This window comes from Vidua macroura, chromosome Z (genome assembly GCF_024509145.1).
Source record: "Vidua macroura isolate BioBank_ID:100142 chromosome Z, ASM2450914v1, whole genome shotgun sequence".
NCBI classification, from domain to species: domain Eukaryota; kingdom Metazoa; phylum Chordata; class Aves; order Passeriformes; family Viduidae; genus Vidua; species Vidua macroura.
Window position 1 is genome coordinate 47,086,637 of NC_071611.1, and position 21,111 is coordinate 47,107,747.

The 21,111-nt window shown below is 35.7% G+C and overlaps 1 protein-coding gene across 3 annotated transcripts in view; it reads left to right on the top strand.

Annotated features, from left to right (window-relative positions):
- Nucleotides 1-20,578, top strand: part of MCCC2 (methylcrotonyl-CoA carboxylase subunit 2) — a 37,307-nt gene extending 16,729 nt beyond the window's left edge. Inside the window, exons 8-17 of one of the 3 annotated variants that reach the window (XM_054002461.1) lie at nt 4,381-4,445; nt 5,338-5,437; nt 6,352-6,447; nt 7,633-7,705; nt 7,901-7,977; nt 10,017-10,083; nt 10,355-10,511; nt 11,295-11,409; nt 12,685-12,770; nt 20,178-20,578. In XM_054002461.1, coding sequence (XP_053858436.1) covers nt 4,381-4,445; nt 5,338-5,437; nt 6,352-6,447; nt 7,633-7,705; nt 7,901-7,977; nt 10,017-10,083; nt 10,355-10,511; nt 11,295-11,409; nt 12,685-12,770; nt 20,178-20,295 — 954 coding nt within the window. In that variant the 3' untranslated portion in view covers nt 20,296-20,578. The remainder of the gene's footprint in view (nt 1-4,380; nt 4,446-5,337; nt 5,438-6,351; nt 6,448-7,632; nt 7,706-7,900; nt 7,978-10,016; nt 10,084-10,354; nt 10,512-11,294; nt 11,410-12,684; nt 12,771-20,177) is intronic. The other 2 variants (XR_008441116.1, XM_054002462.1) reach the window with 2 other exon arrangements.
- Nucleotides 20,579-21,111: the final 533 nt, after the last annotated feature.

Consider the following 21,111-nt stretch of genomic DNA (forward strand, 5'->3'; position numbering starts at 1 on the left):
GACTCATCCTTTAATGTGATTTAGTATTTATCTGTGTAGCTTTGCTCTCATGTCCACAGCATAGTTTTGTACTGCATTCTTTTCCTCTAGAGTAGATTTTTCCCCATTGCTTCATCTTGTTGATAAAAGTAGATTTGACATTTTATACCTCTTCCAAAGTTCAGTGTATAGATGGCTTTTAAATTACTGTGCAGTTAAAAAAAAAAAAAAAAAAAAGAGAAAAAAGGAAGAAAAAAAAAAGTCTTATATTTACACATTTTAAATAAATTCAGAATTTAACTGGCATATGGAAAGCAGGGGTATGGGACACGCACCTGAAAGTACAAAGATACTTTGTTCCCCATTAGTTTGAAGTAATTTATTATTTTAGTTGAGGCTTTCCAAGTTGATAAGAAGAACAAAGTAATCAGGAAAAGCAGATGAAGTAATGAATAGCAACTGTGCAATGCAATGGTAATTTATTTACTGCTCATTAGGATTTTGCTGTTAGACTTTTGACAGTAATTATTTCAAATGTCCTACCTAGGTTTCTGTTCCTTTTTATCTTGTATTAGTGCTTTTCTACTTGTTTATAGGTAAACATAGACAAATCATCCTCAAAATTATGTAATTCTCTATAAATATATCACTGTAATTTAGGTATTTGGAGTTTCTTGCTGAAAAGTGGCATAAACATGAAGGAAGATACTATTTGAGAATATTAGTTGAGTGAGTAACATGTGATTTGTACATATTTCCTTTGAGATAAGAAAACCAGTGTGATGAAAGACATGAACTTTGTACATCTCAGTGTTAGTAGGTTTGTTACTGTAACTAAGAATAACTGCCCTGGTTGCAGGAACACCTGAGCTGTTCAAGTATAAACCTTTTCAAAACGTTTTCAGTAAGACATCTAATTCTCAGTATGACCCAGAAAACTGGCTTAGAAGATGAAAAAAAGAAAACCAGATGCTTGTTCTCTGGGAATGGTAATCATTTAACATCACAGGGCAATTTAGATCATACGTGTATGCCGCTGAGTTGTAGCTCATGAGACTTTTGCCAGGATAGGTATCTGGAAAAGGATGGCCTGAGTCAGGCCTCAAGGGGAGGACTTGACTAGGCAAGTCAGTGACTGCAAGGGTGTTGTGAAGTTAAAAAGTTTTAAAATCTTTCCCCATTTTCAGAGGAAGATTTCACAACTATCCTCCAATTTAATTTGTTTCTTAGCAACCAGCAGATGTAATGATCCTTATCTCTGTGCGTATATGTCAAACTTTATTATCTCCACCTGTCAGTCTTTCTGTTCTGTAGTGCTTTTCATATTCTTACTGAAAATATTCTAACTGCCTTCTTCTAAGCATCAAAACTACTTTAGACTCCCATAGAAACTCCCATTCCTTGCTGTAGCAGATTTTGCAGCTGTTAGTGAGTAAGCTCTGTTCCCCAAAATGTCTTTCTTATATGAAGAAAATTGGATTGGATTCTATTGCTTACCTGCCTAAAACAAAACATCCTGAGGAAGTGAAAAAAGAAATATCCCCATTGTTACTTATAGTTAGTCTTGAGATGTGTATGATAAAAAAAATATGAATTGTAAGAATAGTCTACCATCTAAAATGGAAGTTTTCTTAGCCTCCTTTTTTGGGAAGGTGAGGACTAATGGCTTTGTAAACAGATCTCAATAGAAGAGACAAATGTCACAGTAGCAGTAATATTCAGGGCCATTCTTCTGCATTTTTTCAAGCGGAATATCTATATCCTCGTCTTTGGCAGTACTGCTTGGTAGTTCAGGCTGTCATGTAGACCTATAGGCTCTTGTTCCAGAAACTTCTGATTCTTCCTTCCTGAAGTAAAATTTGCTACTTTCTGTGCTCAGAGGTGAAAAAAAGTGCACTAAAAAAAGGATATAAGTTTTTCACATTCATGTGTATTTATGTACTGGGGAGTTTCCTGCATATTGGCCTCATCTGTTGTGGAAAATGCATATCACAGCTAAAGTTTATGTTGTAGCTTTTAATAATTTCTAGCTGAAGTAGCTTGAACAGGTGTTTCTTAGAAAATGCCCACATATATTTTTGAGACTCTTACTTGCAGTCTGTTAGAATTTAAAGAACTTTAAGGTAACTTCAACCACTAACTCTAAGTAACTTTAACTGTTACTTAAAACTACAGTTTGTAAATGCTCTGCTCCACTGCTCTATCTGGAAAGGAGCAAATACTAGTTCTCACCTACTCTGACATAATAAGACACATTTGGGCTGCAGGGTGCAGCTCTAGGCGCTCCAGAATGAGCCTGAGTGAGCCAGCAAAAATCTATGAAGATGATGGAGTGGAGCATCTGTAAAATGAAGAGGGTGTGAGAGAGATGAGACTTTTAAATCTGGTGAATCTTAGGGTAAATCTATCCATACCTTGCAAGGGGGAGTAAAGAGAGCAGAACCAAGCTTCTCATTGGTACCATGTGATAAGTCAAGAGGCTGCCAGGCACAAACTGAAGTACAGGAAGTTCTGTTTAGTTGTAAGAAAACATTTGCTGCAAGGATGGTCATGCCAAACCGAGTTGTCCAGAGGGTTTATGGAGTCTCCATTCTTGAGCTCTTCAAAACTTATCATCATTACAAGGTCATTAGTAACCTTCTCTGGTTGACCCTGCTTTGAGCAGAGGAGTTAAACTTTGCAATCTCACATGGTGGCACAGACAGAGTCCACAGCTCTAATATTGTGATTTGGAGAAGGAAAACTTCACCTCTGTGGAAAAATAAAAAAGCTGTTTTTGTAAAATATTTTAAAATTACTCTCTGGATTTCCGTGCTAATGGAAATGATTGCACTATTCAGCTTTGTGCCAAGTTCTGCAATAGTCAATAGTTTGTTATAACTGGTTGCATAATGACAGATGTATGTAATTATTTCATAGAATCATAGAAAGAAATCATATAATCAAATGGTAGAATCACTTATCTTCTAATACACCCTAAAGGTCATTGAGTCTGGCCATTAACTCACACTGCCAAATGCACCACTAAACTGTACATTAAACCCTTAAATGCCACATCTGTAGGCATTTAAATACCTCCAGGGATGGTGACTCAGCCACTACCCTGGATAGCCTGTTCCAATGCTGCATAACCCTTCCAGTGAAGAAATCTTCCTTGCTTCTCTTAAAAGTATTTTCTGTTTACTGTTTAATGAAGACTCAAGTTAATTATGTCTCTGACAAAAACATTCCATTACTTAGTATGCCACACCTTCATATTCTATGGGTAATTCAAATTTCAAAGCAAGAATCCACTGTTGAAGAAATAGCTATACTTAAATTTGCAAACTTGACAGTTTGGAACTGTGTGTGAGAATATATATGTATGTATATAATTAGTGTGCTTCATTTTTAGATATGAAATTTGGAAACTGAAATCTGTTTTGGAAATGATGATAGTTTTCCCTTCCCTTGCTTGTACTCCACCTCTGTACTCTCTGTGGGTGATGAATGGTTTCTCCAGCTTTCAAAGAATCCTTTTCAAAACACTTACTGTAGAGTAGAAATGCCTCAAAAAGTCTTCTGGGTTTTTTTTTAACCCCAGTAGTAAATTATACTGTTTTGCTCTAAGAAGGAGACCATTCACTTTTAAATTACACTTCCAGGTCTAAGATTACACAGATCTAGGCTTTGGATTGTGCAGTCCAGGTTCTTTTATGGAGGTATTGTACTTGATCCAAGATGTTACATGCCACTGATATGCTCTTCTAAGGAAAATTATTATTACTAAATTATTGTGTATTTACTGGAAGGTTTAGAAAATAAAAACTTCTAATGATTGTTTAAACTACTAATGTTAGTATTTAAATTATTAAATACTAACATTATTTAATGTTAGTATTTAATAGTAATAATAGTACTTTAGTATTTAATAGTAATAATAGTAGTTAAATTAGTAAGCCACAATTCACAGGAGTGTTTATATAGAGAAAGCAAAATTGAAAAATCCTATGTTTCTGGTGTATTGTTTGCTTGAAACAAGGCTTTGAAATATCCCATTTGAAATTTCATAATAAATGCTGAGAAAATTTTTGTGAAAAATCATATTCATGAATATGAAGGATGTGTAACTGTATGTACACACATGATGAACACAGCAGTAAGTATAAGAGTGGGGAGTATCTTTGTAAATAAAAACTACATATTAACGCTAGAATAAGCATGCAAAGTCAAAGAAAAAAAAGTAATTTTTACAATATTCAATGTTGTCATATTTTGATTTTCTGAGGGAGAGTAAACGGGGAAATACGATCAATGAAGAAGCATTTTACAAAGATCTGTTATTACTGTACCCAAGATGGTATCAATATTAATGCAAGAAAAGTGTCAACTGTGAAGCTCATTTTCCTTTCCTTGTGTTAGGTTAAAGCAGCAACAGGTGAACAGGTATCAGCAGAGGATCTTGGAGGGGCAGATCTTCACTGCAGGTTCAAAGAAATATTCTCCCAGAGTTAATGTCTTCCATATTGTAGACTTCCCCTTCCCCTGCTCTTCCCTTATTTTGGTTTTAGATCTTTCGTAAGCTGTGTTTACCTTTTGAAAGGTGTTTACCTTATTTCTGTGTTATCTGATGATGACTGATTGTTTTATAGTTAGAATATCACAGTTACATTGTGTTACTCTAGTCAGCATTATTTCCTTCATTTATTGCTTTAAAATACTCACATGTCTAGTGTACTTCAGCATCATTCATAATATGGAGGGCTTTAACAATGAGTGTTAACAGAATAATATGTATTGAAAAAGATTATTAATTTTGCAGATGATATCTTTCTTACTGTCATGTGGAATTCACTGCAAGCAAGATCAAAATAGCTTGTGCTTTTTGTAAAAATCCTTCTTATCAAACCCAAAAAATATATGCACTTTCAAGTTCTGCAATTAATACTAAACAAAATTAGGTATTACTGCACAGTAAGTTATCTATTGCTGTGTAATACATGCTTACTTGTTACTTCAGTTTGAAGTAAATAAAGAATTACTTCGAAGGGCAGTTCATGCCATTTTGGTAAACATGTTTTTCTTTATAATTGAAATTAATTCTTGCTGCATATGAACAATGCTTGTTATATTTTATATTACCATTTAGATTTTTTATTTCCTGCATTTCATTTCATGTCTGATAACTTGAATGTACTATTTTGAAGAAAAGTTCAGGCATGGGTTTTATTTTAAAGTAACTTCATAATAAAACACAACTGAATTGTTGCATCTATATTTTCAGGGTCTTAGAAGCTTTAAAATGTCAAGTTTTCATTGCCTGATTTATGTGTGTTTTTTTCCTGAAGTATTCATCTTGCAATTGTTGTTTATGTACAGAAAATCTGGTGTAACAGATCATTATGCTTTGGATGACAATCATGCACTTCATCTGGCAAGGAAAATTGTAAGAAGTTTGAATCTCCAGAAGAAAGTAGATGTAAGTATAGAGTCTGAAAAAATTGCAGTGTTGAAATTAGGAATGCTTTTCTCTGCCTGATTGATATAACACTTGTTTATAGAGCACATCTTTGTGTATGACTTTACACATCTGAAAATGGAAGATACAGTTCTTGTCCTTAAAGATTTCTCTTATGCTTCAGTTCTGCAATTACATTCCTGTTGTATTATTCCTGTTAAAACTACTGGGATTAAATGCAGGAATGAAGCACCTAGAAGAGTGTTTCAGAGTTATAGAATTGCACTTTTAGATTAATCCAGTCTTGCAAGATACTTAATTATAAGTCCACATGATCATTTTCCACGGGCTTAAAATTAGATATCTGTTAAAGCATCTTTTTGCGTTGATATTTTCTGGGATTATTAAGGTGTTGAAAACCAAGGGGATAGATCTAAATCTTGATAATGAATTGTATTGATTTAAGAATTCCTTGTAGTAAATGGGATGGATAGCATATGGGGCTGGAATTGCTGTATTTTATTTTAGTAGGAGATATGAGAGGGTGAATGGAAGTTCAGGGAAGGCAAGATACTGTATTCAGTTGTGTGACAAAATCTTCACCCATTTTTCAGAATGCTGCCTGCCTTAGAGGGCGCAGGGGGAAAGTAAGGACATAGGAGGACGTGCTTAATTTTTTTTATAACATGGGAGAAGTGGAGCACATGTGGAGATAATGCAGGAATAGGAAAAAGGTAACAGTAAGTGAGAAACTGTTATCATCCTTCAGTTTAGGAAACTTGGTCTTTATGCAAAGTGACAAGCCAGTACAGGCATTTTGATGTTGTTGGTGAAGAGAAGTCTGTGCTCAAGGAAGTTGGCAATTTAATTGTTGTTTGAATTTTTAAGTCATAATGTAAATTTTGTTGTTTAAATTGTTTGTTAAATTGCTATAGGTAACTACAGAACCGTCAGAAGAGCCCTTATTTCCAGCTGATGAAATATATGGAATAGTTGGTGATCAGCTAAAAAGAAATTTTGATGTCAAAGAGGTATTAGTATTAATGCAAGATCCATATGCCAATACATACATGCATGCATTTTCTTGCAGGAAATCACTGTTTATATTGTCATAATTGATAATACCTGATTTGGGTACATCTTTATATTTTTCTCCAGCAGATGCATTGCAATAGCAGTGACTTGTTGAAAATATAATCGGTTTTGGTTATACTTTAGAGAACGATGAGCAAGGATGAGAGATTGGTAACATTCTGAAAAAGCTGACAGAAATGGGAGCTCCTCATTGGCAAAGCATTCTATAGATATGATGGCTTGCTATTTCTGTCAGTCCTGTGAAGGATTGTTTAAGTATTTATGAAGTATAAGTACACAAAATAATTGAGCCTTGTCCCAACTGTGTTCAAAGACTATTGTACCCTACTGCAGGTTTAGTGTAATTATCTGTCTTGGAACCTTCATGTAAGCCAACAGGCTTTTTCATATTTTCCACAAATCTCACATTCAGAGTCTTTTTTACTACTAGCCAAGTATGTATTTTAGGAAGAGTCTTAATATGTACCTGTCTTAAAATATTTGGCAGAAATTACTAGGATTTGTTTTGCATTAAGGGGGAAAAGAGATTTAAAGTTTCATTGAATTTCATACTTCACTCTCAAAAGTTTGAATAGTTTGGATTTATGTTCTTTTGAAGTGGAAATAAGTATCTTCTGGCAAATGTCTTGCTAGCAGTGGATCTGTATTTATAAAAAATGGCTCCTTTGCATCACGGAGAAACCTCAAATCAGATCTTCATTTTTTTTGTATATCACAAGCTCAAGCAAGCCTAAAAATAATCATATCTCTAAGAAAGTGACTCATGAGTGTGTATGTGTTCTTCTTTACAAATGAGAGGCTATTGATTAATGTTTAATGTAAGCAGAGGTTTTTTTTTTTTTAAATGCAACTAATTAGGAAAACATTGTTCCTGTGTAAATTAGCTATTTGGTTAGAATATTCTTAATCTTGAAATTCCATTTTGTACAAGCATGTGAATGAATCACACTTAAAAAACTAAATGGGCTTTGCCTGCCGTCCAAACTGTTTATATGGTGGGCTGCTTGGTGTTCCATAAATGGAAAGGTTTTAGGTTATATGTTGTCATGGCCGTCCTTTCTAAACAATTAAAAACCTTGAAGGGTTAGGAATTTAATGTTATTTTTCCATTTCTTCTTAAGGTCATCGCTAGAATTGTAGATGGAAGTAGATTTCATGAATTCAAAGCCTTGTATGGGGATACTTTAGTTACAGGTGAGTAGAAATATAATTATTCTGTATATGTTCCCACTGGTTTTATGGTTGGATTTATTCTGGCCCACCACTGATATTTTTAATTATTATTTTCAGAAGAAATGCAGTTTCTGTTTCCAGGAGAATGTCTTACCTTTATATGGTATGGAAAAATAAATACATGTGGAAATTTACAAATTAATCTCTGTCCTTTAGGATTTGCAAGAATTTTTGGTTACCCAGTAGGAATTATTGGAAACAATGGAGTTCTTTTCTCAGAGTCAGCAAAAAAGGTAAATAGATACATTCTTAGCTTCTTTGCTATTGAGAAACAAAACTTCTGGTGGACAACTTGCTCTTGAGAGGAGGAACTTTTTTAAATAATGAAAGAGACCTGGCTCCACATTTTTCATGTAAATGTGGAACAGGCATAAGTTGCTAATAAGCTGAAAAAAACCCTGACCATAATTTAGAAACAGTGTTTGGTAGATTTTTCTGATGTGAACAGGATAGGCCAACACCAGAACAGCATTTGGATTCGTGTGAATACAGCATAGTTGAAATATTATATCCTGAAACTTACATCTGTTGCAAGACAAGTCCACCCTGATTACATCAAATACCCTGTTGGGTATTTCTAAACTCTAAACCATTAAGTACTATGGAAAATCACATCTTTGTTTTTGTAATAACTGGAAAATCTTAAACCTGAATTCCAGTACTCAGTTCATTGGTTTACCAGAGTTTTAATTTTCATACTTTGCTGTGGCATCTCCTGGCTTAGAATAATGAGTTAGTAGATGTGCAGTCTTTCAAAATCTGTGAGGTAAAACACCTGTTCTGTGAATGAAAGGCTGTGTGTGAAGGAATATTCTGATTTTATCACAGTTAACAGGCTTTACAGTTTGGACTTCAGGGAATGATGGTGATAAAGAGTATCTGGGTATTGCAAAGTGTTTACCTTGGTCTGTGTTGCTTGCTTTAGTTCTTCATTTTTTCAAGAAACAACTGTCAGTCAAATTCTTTGTAATAGCAATTATATATGCTAGTTTTATTCTAACAGGCTTCTTGAGCTAATGTTGAGGAAAATTGGTATTGAGAAAATACAGAAAAAGGAAGCATTGATGAGAGAGGTGGAGAAAGGAAGTAATTTTACTGGATTTATTGCTGTTATAAAATAATACACAAAATTGAGTTTCATGTGCTGAAGGAATACTTCCAACTTGAAGCACTGTAGTACGTGACATTTTTTTTCATCTGACGTTGGTTTTAACAGTTCATTCCAGGTAGAAAATAACTCTTGCAATATTTCTAATAGTTTCATTATTTTTTAACAATTTAGTGCAACAACTTTTTTTCCTAACAATGAAAAAAAATGTAAGGAAATCTTAATTTTCTGACTTTTAGTGGCGTATCACTACTGTAAAAGGAAATTCACCTCTAGAGAAAACTTTGTCTGTGATGTTGGTTCTATAAGCAGCGTGCCTTAGCAATACTCCTTTTTTTCTTGCATTTTTGTAATGAATTATTGCACATTTTTCCTGTGATCATCACTATGCTATTCACATATTTCTCTGAAGATTATACTTAATTATTTTTCTCTCTTTTTTTCTTTTTATAAGCTTTGCAGGTTTTATATAGTGAAGAGGTTAGATGTTTTTTCAGTTGTTCTGCTACATAACCTTGTTTTGTTTTGTTTACCAGCAAGTGTATAAGTAAGCCAAGGAACTTTATTGATTTAGATTAGTTGAAACAGAGGCCTGGAATCTACTATTTCTAACTTTGCTATGAAATTGGTTTTTTGCTAGTAAACAGGGAGAGGGCATCTGCCTTCAGGAAAGGGAGAAAATGTTAGAGCAATTGGCAGGGCCATGGATAAATAACATATATGGGCCTTTCCCAGTTTTAGAGAATACTTTCATTTTGTACAGAAAATTGAGAGGTATGTTTTTCTGACTGATTGACTTGATTTCTCTGACTGAGTCGTACTAAGGTTGATGTCAGATGCCACACTGACACTGTCCGTTGTTTAACTGCATATTGGCTGAGTCACAGCAGTTGAGTTTTTCAGTATTAGTAGTAATGCTTTTTAAGGATATTACTTGTTTTACCCATGGTATCACACAGTTTTGGAGATCTCTTACTTTTGCTACAGTGAATGCATATTTTGCAGTTAACTTCGGTTGAAGGGGAAGTAGTATAGTGCTTCCTGATGGAAATACTGTGGTGGACTTCAGTGGAAGGATTTAGCATAGGCTTCAGAATGCTGGTAGTGATAGCTTCACTTTTCCAGCTTTTAATGACTTACTCTTCTTTTATTTCCTCTCCACAGGGTACACATTTTATCCAGTTGTGTTGCCAGAGAAATATTCCCATTGTGTTTTTGCAGAATATTACAGGTGAGTAAGATCGAGTTTTTGAGGTTTCACTTTGTTGTAGACTTTGCTGTTAATTGTTGAGGCTGTGTTCTAGACAGTCTCTTATGTGCTTTGTAGTACCTACATCTCCAGCCTGTTTGGAAATCAGCCTGTCAGTGGCTGCTGAAGGCCTTGCCATATGATTCGCTCCTCAGTTCTTTCTCCAATGTGCTGTGAAGTGCACAGTATGACGTATGGCACAGTATTACAATATAAAGCTCGTGAGCCTTTTGTTCTTGTTGTATTTCTTTAGGTTTCATGGTTGGCAGAGAATATGAAGCTGGAGGGATAGCAAAAGATGGTGCCAAGATGGTAACTGCTGTAGCTTGTGCCAATGTACCTAAAATAACCGTCATTATTGGTGGCTCTTACGGAGCTGGAAACTATGGGATGTGTGGAAGAGCATATAGGTAAGTGTTGCTTCAAATTGTTACAGGAGATAGAAATAATTTAAGAGAGCATAGCCTTGAAGTACCATTCCAAAAAATCGTCTGAACTCTTGAAGAAGTTGTGCTGTTTGGAAAAGAGTTCTTAATTAATATGTTCATAAGCAAATAACAGCCTGAAATTTGTAGAGACTAATAAGGCTATGATTCACCTTGAATTAGGTGACAGAGGAGACCTTCTAAAAGTAAACCTGTTCACGTCCTTTTCTCCCATTTCAGTTCTTGCTGGAAAAATTGTAAAGTCTTAAACAATCATTGGGCAGTATAGGCTGGTTCTTTATTCTGCATTCATAGGAAAAGTATATCAGTTTGTGTAAAAACTCCTTATTCACTTCAGTCAGCCTGGTTTTATGGTAAGGTTTGTATAGCCCCTAAAGATTTTTTTGTTGACCCTTTGGTCAACAAAAGGCTTTATGTGATTTTTTAAATTTAATTTTTCAAGATTCCCCATACTATTGAAGTTAGTTGAGGTGTTTAGGAGAAAAATTCCTGTGAATTGGGAATGTGAGCTGAAAAGACTCAAGAAAGAGAAATTTTTTTAAAAGGTGAATAATGGAAATTAACAGAATTTTTACATTTTGAAATGTAATGCTGCAAGCATTGAAGTATGTTAATGTACCTTTTTAAAAAATATTTTTATTGTAAAATTGTCATGCATAAAAATGTATTCTTAGTTGAGTGAGAATTAATTCTTCACTAGGAAATGTGACAATGTCTTACCTTAATGTTTAATATGTATTTTTTCAGTCCAAGATTTTTATATATGTGGCCAAATGCTCGCATATCAGTGATGGGAGGGGAGCAAGCTGCAACTGTTCTAGCTACAATAGCTAAGGACCGAAAAGCAAGGGAGGGAAAAGAGGTATATCCTTCTTCTTTCATTTCTAGTAAAGTCATTATCACTTACTCTTTTACTGGAGTTGATCACTTTGTGAACTAGGAAGGGGTTGAAGAGAGTGAGACACCAGTGAATTATCCTAGTGCCAACTAGTGCACTGACAAACATGAAGCATTTGTGAAAGGTTATTGCTTACTTCTTTGAAATATGAACATCATTCATAACATTTCTCACTTTTGCTTAAAAAGAGGAGTATTTCATATTCCATCATGTTTTTGTACTTTGTGCTCCAAGTTATTAGTTCTACCCGAGATAAGCAACCAGGAATCCTCCTTGGTTTGGAAGTATGAAGAGGAATATGTCAGGAAAAGGTGTCTTTCCAATTATTACGAAGGTGGCAGTTTTAGAGAAAGTTCATCTTCAAATGATTCACTGATTGAGAATTATGAAACTTGTAACAGCAGAAGTCTGGAGAGGTTTGGAAAAGTTTTTGCTGATTTCAAAATTTTAATTGAAAATTAGAGGTATAGTGTTTATATAATAAACATACCTTACTAAATCTTATAGTAATATTTTATCGTTTCACTGCATACTCTTTTCTGCTGAGTTGGGTTTTTTTAATTGCAAGATTTATGGTTATACTACTGCCTTGATCCCGTAAGAAATGGTTTTATTGATGTCTTAAAATTATTCATATTTATCATAAATAGTTAATCAGAATAGTGAAGCAGTATGAACATGCTATCTCAGTGTCATTACTTTTCAACACTTGACTTGTTCTTCCTGTGTTTAGAATGTACTCACCCTTATCTCTGTCTGTCTTAATTTCACAAACCCATGATACCCAGAAAGAAGGTCAAGAAAAATAATTAGTAGTAGTTAAATGTCAGTTGAATGTGTTAGAAACTTGAAAGTTTTCTGAATTACTGTGACCAGTCTGGATCATAAGAAACGCAGTGTTAGAATAGCGCAGACTTAACATTATTAAAAAATCTTGCCAAAGGCAACCCAAATTTTTTTTTCCAATACACTAGCTTCAGTAATTTTTCAAGTGCTAGTCACCAATTACTCTTGCATTCAGTTAAGTATATGTTTATTCTCCTTTTTCCACCCACTTGATTTGGAGAGTGCTATTTGAATTTTGTTGTCAAACATGCAAAATTGACAATTGTGTGCTAAAAGAGTAAAAAAACTTTGGGCAGATAATTTAGTCATTTTCTTCAGGTTGATGCTGCATATCATTGGATTTGCTATCATTGGAGAAGAAAATACTAAAGAATGTTTTATGTGTTTTTTTAGTTGTCTGAGGCAGATGAAGCAGCTTTGAAGGAGCCAATCATTAGGAGGTTCGAGGAGGAAGGAAACCCTTATTATTCCAGTGCAAGGTAACCTACAAATGACTATTCTAAAACTTAATTGTAATCATGGGACTTGACATCTAATTCTTGGTATTAAAGAACAGCAGAACAGAGCAATTGGAAGCAAAGATTGTGTTTGATGTGCGTTCAAATCAATGTCTTGTCTGTCTTGTCTCTGGGACCTGGTACTATGAACTGTTTCAGAAGACAGCATGCACTTGCAAGAATTACTTCACTGGTTCTGTAAGAAATTATATGGTAGCCTGGAGTTTCTATGTTATGTGTTTTATTCTGGATGAGTTTTATATCATTTTCCCCAGTGGAGTATCTGGTCACCTTTCTAAAGCTTATTGAACACTATAATGAGTGGCTGCATGTGTATTAGGAGGAATTCTTTTTAGTGGGGTCCTGCAAGTAGAAGAGGCCAGTGGAAAAGGAGGTAGCAGTTTAAAGATGACCTGAAGCAAATTTCAGGTCATGGTAGGTAATTGTATTGGATGATAGCAGTGATGGTGTAGGGCTTTAGTTGATGGGTGCTGCATACTCATAAAAGTTTGCTGAGAAGTCCTTTGCAGCATTTCATGCTCAGGCTGATGCAATATTAGTAAATGACCAGGAACTAGTTAGGCTAATGAAACAAGGTGGCATCCTGAAGTGATCCAGACACATCTGGAAAGTAGCTTGGGGGGCTTTTTTGGCCTTTGATGGTTATTCTGCATTAGTTTCATCCTGTCATTGCTAATCTTCCTGCATATATTTCTGCTTGTAGTATCCAAAAGCTGATTTTCCACAGGCTCTCAGCTGCTAATGGTAGTAGAGGGTAGTATAGTGACGCATATGTCAGCTGTAAAAGCAGCAGAGCTGGCAGTGAACAACCCAGACTCGTGGAGTATGTAGAGAACAATTTCCTGGTCCAGGTGTCAGGCAAGCCAGCCAGAGGTGCGGCATTCCTGGGCCTGGCACTCAGCAGTGAGAGGGGCTCATTGAAGAGGTCATGGCTGGGAGCAGCTGGGGCTGTAGCAGGCACAGCCTGGTCGAGTTCATGATCTCAAGGAATATGAGGCAGCAAAGAGAAACTCCAGACCCTAAAATTAGAAAGTGTGAACTTCCAGATGTTTAAAGGGTTAGTGGATGAAATTGCCTGGGAAACTGCTTAAGGACAGAGGGGCTGATTACAGCTGGCAGTTCTTTAAATACACTTTTCTTAGAGCACAAGAGTTCTTTATTCCTGTGTGGGAAATTGAGCTTGGCAGGGTGGAAATTGGCGTGGTTGAGCAAGGATTTTCTCCTCAAACTGAGGTGTAAGAAGGAAGTGTACACACTGTGGAAGCAGGGGCAGGTAACCTGGGAAGAGCTTCTTCTTCATGATCAGAAGATATGAAATGACTGTTAACTTTTACTCTTTGTGTAGGCATAGTGGAATATACTTAACTGAGATATTATACCTGGGAAATCAACATTAATTTTAATGTTTCATCAAATGAATACCTTCATCAGGCTTGATCTTTTATGGGTAATAAAAGAAATAGCACAAAAGTTTTTAACACCTGACCTTTAACAACTGACTTTGCTCTAAGGCAAGAAGGAAAAATGAAAAAATATATATCATCATTTTTTATAACTGGATTTTAAGGAGAAGAATATTCTACTTATAATAACATTTAAAAATGAGTCAAACTGTCTGTATTTAAAATTAATCTCTACTCCAGAGAAGATCAGAGAAGATGAATACTGTGGGGTTTTTTTTAACATTTACTTTTTTTGTCAGATTCTTTTACTCATTATTTATTTAACGTTCAATATATTAGATATATTAGCAATATAAAAACTTACCCTCTCCCAAAAACTGACAGATGATTGTCAGTATTTACAACAGTAAGTTACTAATCTGTAAGAAAGTGGTTTTACATGTAAAGTTAAAACCAACATTAAAAAACATCACATTTTGAATTTTTAATACTGTCTGATTTTTAGACATGAAATGTGAGTATTTAATGTCAACTTTGTGCTCTCTGATGAGCAACATTTACCAGTGTATGTTTTCAGAATATTTGGCCATTTTGTGAAGTTAAGTTGTTAATCTAGTAGTCACCTGAGCAGATATCTTAAATTTGCCCAGCCCAGGTATTAGAAAGTGTTTTTAGTGCTAAGTGATGTGTCATTTTTTTGAAAAAGCAGGGTAGTTATGCGCTTCTTACTGTTTCCTTTTGGAAAGGAAATGTGATGTGCACAGATGTCAGTTGGCTGAGAACTAGCATGGGTCTGGATTGTATGTGGTTGGGTTCGTGTGATGTTGCACTCAAGATAATAATCCCAGCTGAGACATGAAGTCAAATGTCAGAGCTGAAATCCTACTGAGGTTTACCTGGCTATAAGCAATGAAGGTGAAATACCTCTTTTCACAAAGGAGTGCTTTTGACAACAGTGTGTGAGTGGCTCAGGTCAAAGCAGTTCTGGCTGGTTTCTTTAGCTTTTCAGTTCAAGTAGGTACAGTCTGCATTGTCTAGGAGCTTTTAATTGCTCTCTTGTAGAATTAATTGGGTATTTCAATGGATGTACTTATGTTTCCTGCCCTTTCATGCTTTGTATTAACTAATTCCTAAGCAAGATCTTGGATCAATAGTTCAGCAGTTTTCATTACTGTGGAGTAGGCTGTCCAAGCAGAAACAATGAGATGAAGTGGATTACAATCTCCGCAGTGGGAATGATGTACCACTCACCTTGCACCTTGGAGACAACCCTTTCCAATCAGCCAACATCAGCAGCTGCTTATTAGCAAGCATTTCTGTAATTCAGGGAGGAGTAACCTGTTCCTTTTGCAGCCCATTCCTGTTGGGCTCCAAGCACGTTAAAAACCCAGCTGATTGTCTACCAAATGTCAGGGTACTGTAATTGAAACGGAATCCAGACAGCCTTTGTTTTGTAAGAGCCCTCCACCAAAGATGTCAGCAAGGAAACTCTAACAGCTTTGCATTTCTGAGAGAACAAAAAACAATAGATGGGCACAAAGATTGTTGTCTGTGTTGCTGCTTGTGTGCAGCTGGTTTGGAGGCTCCCTCATGCTGTCCTCCTGCCTAATGTCTGCCTTACCCTTAATAGCCATTGAGATTGATGTGACCCTTCCACTTGACTTCATTAGGCTTTGAACCAAGCTTTTAGCAGTAATAAGGAGTGAGAAGGAAAATGCCCATATGATCTTAAAAGACAAGAAAATATCCCTCTTTATTCTGTTTATATTGCTTTGCTTATAAGTGATAACTTGCTATACTACAGGATGTCAATACTGTTCCCTGCAGCTGTATTTTCTAATCAGACTTTAACCAATTTTTTGATTATTACCTTTCACATTGAGCAGTCTTAATTAATGGCAGTCATTAGGTAGCACCCTTTTTAATAAGTTATATTAATCTGCTCACAGGTTTCTTAAAAGATTTCAGTGGTTTGCATCTTAACAAATTACATAGGGATTTTACTTTAGGCAACTTCATTTCTTTTACTCACACTGTCTCAGTTACAGATATTTTATTAGTGTAGTGTGACTCATGTTCCTCCAATGGGGATTTAACAGATAGTTTAATTATTAGTGTTACATCCCAGTAGAGAATGCAGTTTTCTTTAAACAAAGAGAAGCAGAGGCCAGGGGTGACAATATGAAAGCAGCTTGACTTGCATGCAACATAAAACTTCTGTGGTTGTTAATATAAGTCAATTGTGTTGTTACAAAAAAAGGAGAAAAAAATCCCAAATCTGCCATTGAAATGTGCTTCATGTTTGGATATTTATTTCAGCAGTAATCACTATGAAGTTTGTCTTGCAAGGTACTGCACTAAGTTGATGATTGTTTTGGAGTCAGTTCATCCCTTCCCTTTCCTGAGAAGATGTGTTGAACATTTTAAGTATTATGAATTCCCTCATTCTGTTTCAATGTGTTTCATAAATAAGAAAGTTAATTGCAGATATTTATTAGGAAAAAAAAAAAGTTTATATACAGAGCAAACAAAGCTGTAGCAGTCAAAAAAACAAAAATTTGCTTAAAATAGAAATGAATGTATTTGAGATGGTTCATAAATTTGGGGTTTTTTTCATAGTCTTAAGAAAACAGAAGGTTGGGATTGATTTGACCTCACAGAACTGCTTTTACTTTCACTATTAAGGAGGATCTTCTCCATTCCTTTAGTAGATTAATCTGACTATATTCATCATAACTAAATCAAAATACAAATACAAGGTGAAGAAAAAAAAAGCATATGCATTAAACTTTGGTAAGGCATACTCTGTAAAGTTGAAAGTACAGAAAATATTGTCTTGACCATTCTGTCATGCTAGATGATATCAAGAGCTACAGCCATTGTCTTGAGAAAAATGAAGAAAATTCAAACATCTCTTAAGTAAGTCTCTGTAAAACCAAGTTACACTTTTCTTTGGCTATTTCAAACAAAAATAAGCTTCCAATTGCTTTTACTTTTGTATGGTAAGAATCACTTCCTCTGAGTCTTTTTAACTGAGTAGTGCCCAAATACTTTAAAAAAATTGGTTACTACTTAAAATTTAGATACTATTTAAAATTTAAAGATACAGTTAGGAAAGATGTTACTCACAGGAGTCAGACAGCAGGAACTTCGACCATGAACTTTTTCCCAGTTATGATACAGACAGCTCTTGTGTCATCTGAAACAGAATTTGCTGTTAGTACCACTTCCATGCAGGTACAAGTGTGGCTGTTAGAATATTCCAATGCTTGGGTTATTAGCCCACTAGAACAGAGGTACTAACTGAGAATCTTAAAATGAGAAGAATTTAGATAGATCTACAGCTCTCTTATATTTGTATTTTGGGTTTATAGCAGTTTCTTTTTTTTTTTACCATGCAAGAAGTTTTTCTCCTTTTTACATTTGAGGAAATTCTTTACTGTGAGGGTGGTGGGGCACTAAACAGGTTGCCCAGAGGAGCAGTCCTCTGACCCATCCCTGGAAATGTTCAGTGCTAGGTTGGATGGAGCTCTGAACAACCTGGTCTAGTGGAAGGTGTCCTTGCCCATGGTGGGGGGATTAGAACTAGATGATCTTTAAGGTCCCTTCCAACCCAAACCATTCTATGATTCTATCATTTTTCCAGAATTCGTTCTCTTATTGTTGGGACCTGGCAGCTAGGTCAGTGAGTGCCACAACTACTGTAGTTCAAGACTTTTTTAAATCAAAATTTGTTTTTCTCTCCCAAAAAAAAAGAAAGGGCCTGATTTTTCCCAATTAGCAGCAAAGTCTTCCCTTCTCCAAACCCTTTCTTCTTCTGTACTTCAGTTTTTCTCTTGTGCCCCATTTAGTTTACCAGTCTCCTGCTTGGGAAGCTGCACCACTCTAAGACCTGTTTATAGTACAGTATTCTTTCTGAGCTGGGTATCCTTTTTCTTCTCTGTCTAACTTGGAAAACATGCTCCTAGAGCTGAGCCTGAACCCTTGTGCCTGGTCTCATTAAAGGTGTCTTCTACTGCAATTCCATTTTGTGCATCATAGGATAGATACACCTTGTAAAACGAAAAGCGTATACTGTCAGTCTCTTAGTATATTTATCTGATTTGATCAATATTACTTTCACAGCAAATGACAAAATAAAGCAAATATGGAAAAAACTCAAGTGTCTGCTGCTGCCTTGAGTTTATCACCATGTGTTTATGTACAGTTTGCAGTCCTCTTGGGGGTGAGGTTGGCCTATTTAGGATTGAAAGAAGACTGCAAAATATCTTGTTTCCTGTCTAATAGGTTTAACAAAAAATTATCTCCAAACAATATAAAATTTGCAGATGGAACTTCAGTTGGAAAGGAGAGGCTGTGTCTTCTCTTGGCAGAGTCAGTCTTGGCTCCTTGTTCATTACTGTTTCTTGTATTTTTAAATTTTCCACAAAGAATTAAGCATTAGCTAACACTGAAATAAGTTCATAAAGAATGCAAAATAAGTCTCTCTAGGGAAAGATGGGATGGAGGAGGAGCATCCCTCTCTTAACCAAAGATGCATGTGCTCTGCAGATGCTGATTATGTGTTAGTTTAAGTGAGACTGGGTTTCAATGAGCAGTATGTATCTTGTTTAAATATCTTGCTGGGGAAATAACAATATTTACATTTTCATTTCAAGGTGGGAATTTTAACATGGATTTTAATTTAGATAGGATGGAGCTGTCATTGAGAACTGATGCTACTATGACCTTAATTTTTGGGTAACATCAAAGAGACTATTTACAAGTGTTGGAAATTATAGGGAATTTGACAATTGCTCATTTATAATTTAATTGTCTTCAGGCCTGGGTTAAGGAGGGTAGTACCTTCCAGTTGTTTAGAAATGAACTTAAAATAATTGAAAGAAATTGTATTGGGTCTTGCTGAGGTGGAGTTCATTATGCCACAGCAGCCTTCCCAGTGCTGTGCTTTGCATTAGTAGCTGGAAAGGTGTTGACAGCACAGAGTGCCTTGGCTGAGCAGTGCTTTGCTGTGCAGTGCTGGCACAGCACCAGCCTCTCTCTCCAGCATTTCCCCCCCAGCAGTGTTCTGGGGTGGGCAAGATCTGGGAGGGGACAGAACTAGGCCCACTGACACAAATTAACCAAAGGGATATTCCATAGCATATGACTTCAGCTCAATTCCAAAAGCTAAGGAAAGGAGGAGGAAGATGGAACATTGGTTATTTACAGTGTTTGCTTTCCCAAGCAAATGCCATATGTACTGAAGCCCTGCTTCCTGGGAAGTGACCAGACATCGTTTGCTGATGGGAAGTAGAGAATAAAGTTGTTGACTTTTTTTTTTTTTTTTCTTGGTGCACATGCAAACTTTCATTTATGCTTTAGTAAACTGTCTTATCTCAACCTACTGTTTTCCATCCTGTTTTCTCTCCTCTGTATAGCTGGGATGGGGGAGAGATAGAGCAGCCCCATGGGCACCTGGAATCCAACAAAGGTCAACCCACCACAGAAGTTATGAAAATACTTGAAATTTTTTATGGCTTTTTAATGATGAAAGAATAAACACTTGTATCATCCTCATCTGGCAGTTGAATTAACCTGAATGGTGTAAATAATGATGTGACATAATCCTTGAAGTGCAAGCATTCTTGATGGAATTAGATAGGTCATTGACAGATGGTCATTCTGTACATGAACATTAACAAGCAAAGAGGGCTTTTTTCTTGAAGGAGATGATTAAGTATGAAGAATCTATTTAAAATATGTAGGTCTGACATTCTTCACTTACCTAAATGTAAACATTGTTCTAGAACACAAATTCCATGGAGTAATGCACACCAGTCTATTGCATTGATGAACAGCGTGAATTGACTCCATTGTTTTAATTATAATTTAGCTCTTTACTCCTCTTCTTTTTCTGGAAAGCATATATGTTGATTTCCTTTATTAAAAGTTTTGGTTTGTTATGTTTTTGGCTTTTCTCTAGATTATGGGATGACGGAATTATTGATCCAGCTGACACAAGACTGGTTTTGGGCCTCAGTCTCAGCGCAGCACTAAATGCACCCACAAAGAAGACAGAATTTGGAGTTTTCAGGATGTAAACTTAAACATGTGGTCATCAGAATTACCTCTGTATATTTTATTTGGGGCTGGGCAGCACACTAACTACAATATTGCAGTGATTTAAAATAAAGATTTGTAAGATGCTATTTTTAATGAAATTTCATCATTATTTTCACTGACTGTAATTGTCACACAGTGCTTCAGTTTTTTGATAGTGATTTGAGATTAGTCATTTAAGTTCTTATGTAACTGCATTGCATGAATAAATCACAGTTTATTGATACTATCTCTTACATAAATAAATGTACAAAATAAGCTACATATTTGGTGCTTATCAGGTCTTATGTTTCTTTTAATTCTTTTTTGTATGTCTTTTATGAATGCAAAGTATTTTTGAAGTCCAACAGAGAAAAACCCACGTTTGCTAATAAATAATTTTTGTGAAAGGGGAGTGCTGTAAGGGCAGACAGGGATTTCAACAGAGCATAAAATCTTAGATTTCATGTGGTTGTTGTCATCTTGTTCTATCTCTGGCTTTCATCCAGGAAACATTGCTTTTCTGTGTGGTTCCCTGAAGTCAAAACAACTATTGAACCTGATGGATGCATAATGTTTTCTGGAAGAGATGGAAGGTGTGTGCTGGTATCTATGAAATCAGCAGGTTGCTGAAAGCATGTTGAGGACAGGGACTGCCTGCAAAGGTGTTTAAACATCTTGGCATGTGATCCTTCCGGTAATTTTGGTTTCACAAAGACAGTGTTCTCTCCACAAGGATCAATGATTTGCTCAGAGCAGAAGCCTGAAATCCACTGACTTAGGGAGTTCTGCGATGCTGGAGTGCTTTCTGATTATTC